General features: G+C 33.0%; 1 protein-coding gene across 1 annotated transcript in view; it reads right to left on the bottom strand.

Annotated features, from left to right (window-relative positions):
- The window catches only part of LOC117105156 (regulator of G-protein signaling 8-like), a 27,248-nt gene extending 23,527 nt beyond the window's left edge, over nt 1-3,721 (bottom strand). Inside the window, exon 1 of the mRNA XM_033246223.1 lies at nt 3,552-3,721. Coding sequence (XP_033102114.1) covers nt 3,552-3,658 — 107 coding nt within the window. The 5' untranslated portion in view covers nt 3,659-3,721. The remainder of the gene's footprint in view (nt 1-3,551) is intronic.
- Between the last annotated feature and the right edge of the window lie 4,939 nt (nt 3,722-8,660).

Here is an 8,660-nt window from a genome sequence, read left to right as displayed (position 1 = left end):
GGGAGATGGGGTGGGTATGATAAATTACTAACGGGGAAAATTATTACCTTTGCCCCCCTGACCCAAGACCCCTGTTACATGCCTGAGAGCTACGGAGACATAAGTGCGGTTAAAAACTACTATCACCGAAGTAGTTTTACTTTTGTAAACCAATACAAACATAAAAAACATTTAACAATCCAATAAGATTGCAACCAAAAAAATACCTGACAAAATGACAATTATTTACTTTACAATTAGATTAGATTTATTTATTTATTTATTATCCCAGCCAACAGCAAACATAAAATTCGCCACTTACAGGAGGGAACACAAACATCAAACGGATACATAAATATAGTAAACGTGAAGAATACAAAAATAAATACAAAAAGTAATAATGATAATGATTGTATTACATTAGTATAAAAATATAACATTACATTCATTTAAACAATTATTGATATTAAGAGAGTGAACATTTTTGTAGGATCATATCCTTAACTGCAACAAGCTTTAGTGTAATGGGAAAAAAAAAATTAACACCAGTCACTGAAGGTCACATGGCCCACATCATGACACAGTCCTCATGACACACATGACGCAGTCTGATGGTTTTCACGTTCCCAACAAGAACAGGAAAGTGTGACAGGAGTGTCAAAGTGCGGTAAAACAAAGATACCACAGGACGTGCACAATGTCACCAACACTTTGGCACATGAATCACCAATACCAGTATTGTCATTCATGGTCAGTCACAGAAAGATGACTTCCTAAATCATCCAAAAGACGTACAAAAAAAAAACACAAATCATATTCCCAGGATAACACAAAATTCAAAAAAATAGATGGCATTCCTCCACATAGAAACTATTTTAAAGTACCTAAATCTTGTTATTACTCAATTCATTATCTTCTTATATTATTTTTAGGTTACACAAGTTTCTAATTAACTCAACAAATCTTCTCCACCATTTCAAAGTATTTTATTCCCTAGGCATAAAACATACTCCAAATAAGAACAGACAAGCTATTATGATGTGATATTTTATCTTTATTTAGCTCACCATCCATGGTCTAAATAAAGTTTAAAATACCAAATCGCTTGTCTGTACGTCCTTATGGAGTATGTATATACCTAGTTATATTAAGCATATCCGTGGACCTACAGATTTAATTCCCTAGATTGAAAGTGAAAATGCCATGTTCACATACCTCATATACAGGTGACAATGTCATATGAATGCTATGTCCTAGGTAACAATGTTGTACAAGAGATTATATGATGTATAATGGCAAATGGAAGGGGGAACGTGCCCCCTGTGTCCCCACTGTATCCGCCCCCGAGATAAATCAATCAATCAATCATCCAACAAATTAATCAACCACATAAGCAATTAATCAGTCAATCAATTAATCAACCACCAAACCAATCATTCAATCAACCACATAAGCAATCAATCAATCAATCAATTAATCAATCAAATAAACCAATTAATCAAATAAACAACTAATCAATTACTTAACCACCAATCAATCGACAAAATCTCTAATATGTAACATAATGTTGCAAATATGCAAAGCAGGCAACAAAATCTCAAATAATGTTTCACACAACAGCATGCTTCACATACATAATTTAGGCATTCAGAGCTATTTTATACCTCCATGTTCAGAGTATATTTTAAATAAGATATAAATTCAGCACTTCTGGCCATTTCAACACAAATCCAATTTAAATGGAAAGAAGGGAATCAATAACAGTTGAAATATAGCAAAAAAAATGCCTGAATTATCTTGTAGAACAGAACAACTTTCATGAGATCTTGCAGACAGTCTAAGAATAAGCTCTCATCCATGGTGCACACACAAATTAGATTTAAGGAGATAGTGTATTGATATTTTAACAGTGAATTCTAACCGGGAGGTTGTGTCAATTATAGAAAAATTTGAAAGTGTTACCCAAGATAGAGTCACTAATTTCTAAGTCGGAGCACTAAGTAAGCAAGTGCCATGCTGTTAGCAATGAGACAAAAAGTTTTTTTTTTTTAAACTTGACCTAAAAATATACAAAAACTTAGCTTCCTGGAAAGCATCTAATATTAGTTCATAAGTTCTTAGATTCAAGGGTGTTTAAGTTGCAGCTGTAAAAACAAAACTGTAGTTAGTGTATTATTGGATATACTTTAAGACACTAAACCACAAATCTAGAATGTGAGTGAAATAACCTGTGATCTTAAGTCAGAAGCGCAACAAAGATTCAACCCAATCGTTTTAATCTCACAAACCTGACACAGATTGAAATTATTAATAAAACAGACTTGTACACAAAACACACAAAAGACCCACAAAAATAGAATACATAATTGATTTAAATTTCAGGAAATTACTTAACACCAATTTCTGTCCAAAAGTGTTGTGAATTATGCGTATATTTAATTTGTAAAGAGAAAAGTTATTTATGAGCTTCCTCTTGCTCTCTACATAGATTTAGCGAAGGTTCACCTGAATATAAACGTGCCATATATCAACAATTTTTAAATCCATTATACAATGACCTACCTTTAATAAGACAATATGAAGAAGTGAAGTAAAATACTTTTTTAAAAGCATTAGCTTATTTACAGGTGAAAAAACCATTAGGATCCAGTAAAAATATAATAATTTTTATATTCAATATTTTTCTATCTGAATTTATAATCATTACAGTATAATTATTTATTAGTATTATTATTATTAAAAATGAATTACTAATAAAATTCAAAAATATGACGATACTTTTGAGAACGATCATGTCAGGCAATGCCTGAAACCTTTATTAGGCCTAGCCACTGCTAGGCCTTACATTACATACATGTTTCGAGAGATCCTACTGTCATCATCAGTGTACAGAGATTCCATATAGGCAATCTTATTTAAACGAAGCGAAGTTCGTGACATGTCAATCTACACGTAATTCAACCGTATCAGGTTGTGAACACTAAGATCATGAATAGAAACAATGTATAAATGGTAAACGAAATGAAGTGAAATCAAAATGACAAAGTTAGATTAACATGGTAGAGATGAAGTGAAATCAAAATGACAAAGTTAGATTAACATGGTAGAGTTGTTTGTTGAATGAATTATTTGTAATCTTTTATAACTACTAAACAATATTCAAAATTAGTAATAACAATTTGAACATTTGTACTGTATAGTGATTTTAAGAACACAAACATAATACAAATAGGCCTACGTATTAAATATGTATGTTTCCTTTTTATAAATAAGCCAAATGATTTATCCAGAATAAATTGAAATGCCATTGGTTTAATTTAGTGTACTGGGAGAACGTTCCTAATATTGAGTCCAAATGGTGTGGTTGTTTTAAGTAAAAGTATATATATATATACAATTATTTATATATTTATTTATTTAAACTAACCATATAGCATACATTACATAAACAGTATAATGAGAAGAAAAACAATGAGACGAGGGTACATGCTAAAAGAGATAAGAAAAACCAATCAAAACTAATACATATCTTTTATATAAATTTTACCACACAATATAACAAAGAGACTTACAAATTCCATGATGCAGGGCTCTTTGCTGGTTTTGCAGTTGGACTAGATATAGTAGGTCGTTGTAACATAACCAAAATGTTACCATGGATGTGCAGTGCCTCTCGCATTTTGACAAATCGTAAATAAATTCTTTACAAAACTTTTAAAGATCTTGGTGTGACTTTACCCGAACAAGGTGTAAAGTTCTACTGACTCAAGTTATACAAACTTCATACACATTAGGAAAGGACTCATCCATTCTTATTGAAGGGGTATGTAATACAACTGGCAAGGTTCCCAAATTCTAATAACCATGTGAAAGTAAGCTAGTATTTTAATATTATTAACAATTTTTAATAAGACATACATACATACATTTTAATTTCCTAAAATTAAAAATTTTAATACTATTTAGTGCGATGCAAGGATGGAATTTCACTGTTTAGGATGATAAATATTATTAAATCCAGAATTTTTGTACTGTACTGTGATGCACATCTACACTAGGTACAATATCATTTTCCCACAGTTTACACACACAACAAAAAACTTCATCTCATTTATGCAAACCTGCCAACCCCTAGGCCATGAAAATCTTTAAATTTTAAAAAAATCTTTAAAAAATCAAAGAAACAGTTTCTTTGCTCTATGGTTTAAGGCATCTAACTTGAATTAGCCTTATGTGTGGTATTGTTATGCTAATGAGGCAGATAAGCACAATCTGCACATGCTCAGAAAACCAAAACTTTCCTTAGCCACACCATGGTCACACTGCGGCTAGGCGTACAACTAGGTCTAGCCAAGAATTACGGTACGGTAAAACAAAGCAAAATAAGGGTACTAATTTCACTTGGCATACGAATCAATCCTACTTACACACTTAAAAACAAACTAATCTACCAATAAAATCACCTACAAGTTAAGATATAAGGCAAGTATGTCTACAAATTTGATTTTAAATTGATGCGATTTTGTTTTCTAGTATTACAATGAACATCACATAGGCTAGCTTAGGCCTGGCATAGGCCATGTCTAATCACTTATAAAAATGCAGAAAAAAGAGCCAAAACAAATTAGAATGAAGTTATCAACTAACTAGTGCATTAAAATTAATCATATACTTACTACTTACCTATATAAAATTAAAATGTATTGCTCACAAATGCCAATATTTTGATTTTAATACGCCTTTTTCACGAATTGGTAGACATCTTGAAGTGATGACAAACAGCCTAAGTCAGTGGTACGTAACAAACAAAAATAAGATAAGCTGGCCTAGCTGCTGTACGTCTAGCCTATACACAGTGGGGCTAAGGAAAGTTTTGTTTTTCTTAGCATGTGCAGATTGTGCTTATCTGGTTCATTTGCATAACAATACCACACATAAGGCTAATTCAAGTTAGACGGCTTAAACCAGCCAGCTTCCTATCCTGGTAACAGTTAAAAGTCCTTGCTTACACTTTACAGATAAATAGTAAATAAAAATTAAATAATAAAATGTCACACTCAACATCTACATACATAAATATTTTAACTTGCGCTACCGTGACCTGTTCAATTACATAAATTAATGATTCTCCATTGTGTAATATAGATAAATAGCATTATTTGTTTTACTGGGTTGGAACAATTCTATACTTTGGTTTGTCCTGATTATCATAACATGGCACGCAAGACAAAAACTGTCTTGCATATTAAAAGCAAGGTGAATATGACAACATGCTACTAAATCACTTTACTAATTTCACAAATATGTAGTATTTGATGATCCAAATAATTTGAACTCTCAACTGTACTACAAGATTCATACCGGGGGAAATCGTATACACAACATTAATTTGCCCAACATAAATCTCATTTTGCGGAAATTAGAATCTTGTGTCTCCGTTGCTGATTAACAATAATTCAAATAATAATAAAAACATAAGACTTGTAAAGCACAGATATTTAATGTAAGAGCATTGCTGAAGGTAGTTACAAGACAAATTTAAATGGGCATAATAATAATTATGGTGGTGATTATGATGATGATAATGATGATGATGATGATGATAATGATGACAATAATGATGATGCTGAGCATTCGAAATAGTAATGACATTTGACATATTGCGGACAATGTTGGTAAACTGTCGGTTGACCTACAGTAAGAGTTTTTGAACTTCTTCCTTTGTACTATGGGTTCACCGATACATTTGACATTAAGCAGTATGAAACAAACTACAAAGTAACACATGCCAATGTGATTCCATGCTTCAGGATAGAATGATGGTAGAGTAAAGATCTGTCCACATAATAACATATTGATGTGACAAATTTGTGTGATATGCCCATAAATAGGCATGATGATATTATATTACACCTATATATGGGCATATTACATTTATTTGTCACAAAGAAATTTGATAGTGTGGACAGAAGTTAAGGTGACAAACCAAATGCTTGAACTGATTCTCAATAAGATTTATTTCTTGTTCAATGGGAACAATTTCTTGTTCAATAGAAACATTTAAACAAATTAAAAGCAAAACAGGGCATTGCCATGGAAGTCCCATCAGCAGACTACTGTATACTATTAATAATGTGTATCTAAAGTGGTTAACGCACAGACCATAAACACAGTGCCAAATCCATGGTTGACAACTCAATTCCGGTCCTGGATGTGCTAATTACACTTAAAGACAACAAAACCGTTACCACATCTGTCTACAGGAAGCCCACGCACTTTGACTAGCATCATCCAGATCACATACTGAGCTAATAAACACACTTGTGGACATAGTCAAAATGTGTTGATGTAGACACAGATTTCAGGAAGGTTGAGTAGTACTTCCAAATTAATGAAAACCATGTAAAAAAATTACAAAATGAGAGGTAGTAATAGTACCTTAACAAACACAAGAATAGCAGTGGCGGCACTACAGGGGGCTATGGGAGGCAACAATCCCCCGTTGGGGAGCTTTGGCCCCCCTCCCCCCCCAACCGTTGGGGAAGTTAAGAGAGATTCTTCGGGGGAAAAAATTTTTTTTTAAAAAGTTTAGGTCAAATGTTGGCCTGAATTTGATAGGCATATATAAATTAATAGTTTGGACGCCGATGAGATACAAAAAAAACCCCATCAAATGACATTTTGACATGTTATTAATGACTTTACGACTGACCAAACACCTTTCTTATGTCAAGATGAAGATGCCTTGTATGTGTGTCTAGCGGTTTATTATTCAAAAAACTTTCTCATTGGCAAGGGGGCTATGCTTGTTGAAGGGCCATGCTTGATACGACTATTTGAATATTATTTACTATGATTTACCAGCTGCAACCTACACGCTTTTCCAGCTTAACCTCAGTGGACGTTGAGTTGACTAGGCCTTGTTCTACCTCTGTACCCCGGGCTAGGGAGGCAATGAATGGAACCAATACCTTAATTACTGTAATAAAAGTCTCCCTGTTCTGTCCTCCATGTCAATTTGATTTTTAAAATCATTCAGTTGCCATCTACTATTCCTCTGTCAACAAGCAACCCCTTGTTCTCCATGAGGACATTAACATACAGACAATATCTCCATGGGAATACCCATTCTCCATAGCAACTGAGGTAAGCAACAATGCTTTAAACCTCTCCTTACCCTTCCTTCTCAAGTACTGAGTTTATTGAACTTCTCAAAATAATTGCAATAAAATGGTACTTTGTCCTGTGTTGTGAACGTAGTAAATTGGTCTGAAACCATCTACTAAGAAAAAGAATTGATATGCCAGGATATAGCCCTATCCTCTTACTTTGTTTCAAATTTCAATATTGTAATCTCAATTTTTGATGACAAATTACCTACAATGATGTCAGAAACATTACAGTACCCACAATTGTACATCCTATTCCTAATTACTGGCATAGCTTACTTAAAGATGAGGGAATTTTGATGTATTGCAGGTAATATATTACAACTAGGATATAATTATCTGGCATTTTGTTTGATATATAGATCCCTGCATCACATAATGTGCACATTAATTATTAGGATCGTCAGTATTTGCCTGTCAGTCTCTCAGTGCAACTTTACATCATCTTCTTCATCTCAGCTCTTTGAAATGATACTCTCCAGATTATCAAATTTTCTTTGACAAAAACTGTTGAATCCCATATATGGTCATAATGTGCCTATATATGGTAATGATGTGATGTCATCATGACCATATTTAACCATGTCACATATTTTGTCAAATAAATTTGATAATCGGGACAGGGCTTTAAGTTGGGCATGCATGTATGCATGTATTTTTATGTATTATATTATTACTGTTGTTATTCTTATTATTGTTACTATTTCATGGCTTTATACTAGTCATAATATTGACTAAATATCCAGCAAAAGGTAGATGTCCTGTATATAGTATTATATGTTTCTATAAATACATTTGGCTTAAGCAATATGTAATTAGATTACGTGTGATTAAATAATCAGCGATGCGTAGGCCCTTGTTAAGTGGGCGGACCTACAATGATGGACACTAAGGTATAACCCTATTGCAGCATGCTAATGTATAAACGTACCATTTCCTGTTTGTCTATTAAGAAGGGTCTTTTAAATTCTTAATGTCCCCCATGTCTGCCTAATTTACAATGACCACAACTTTCTGATTTCCTGACATAGAAAACTATGATGCTTCAATTTTGTGAAGTTCGAGTTTGATGCATTGAAAATAACTTATAAATGTCACATATGAAATCATCAAGTTTTAGACATTACAATGCTGCAATATGGTTGGACAATTGATCTTATAATAAATAAATAAATAAAATTATATCAACAAGTCTCACAAGACGTTAACTGCAACCTCAATCTGTAGACCTTAAGTGAAAAAGTGGCTTCGATCATTGATGTCAGGTCTCATAAGGTAAATCCCTATGTGTGTTTTATAAACGGGCTGAGTGAATACTACCCTTGAAGGTAAAATGAAGTTATTTGATCATCAGACAAGTGAATGTACATTTATTGTGTTATTCATCAAGCATATTATAGAACTGAAGGTATCTGCTGGTGTGGCAAGGAAAAAACAATGAATCTGCTTCCAACTGGACACATTCAGCATAAATCAAGCCAATGATAAAGGTCTTCCCACAATTAACTGATG

The sequence above is a fragment of the Anneissia japonica genome, unplaced genomic scaffold (genome assembly GCF_011630105.1).
Source record: "Anneissia japonica isolate Jap-2015-1 unplaced genomic scaffold, ASM1163010v1 scaffold287852_len814684_cov197, whole genome shotgun sequence".
NCBI lineage: Eukaryota > Metazoa > Echinodermata > Crinoidea > Comatulida > Comatulidae > Anneissia > Anneissia japonica.
The sequence above is the reverse complement of the archived record's forward strand: the minus strand, read 5'-3'. Positions and strand labels throughout refer to the sequence as shown.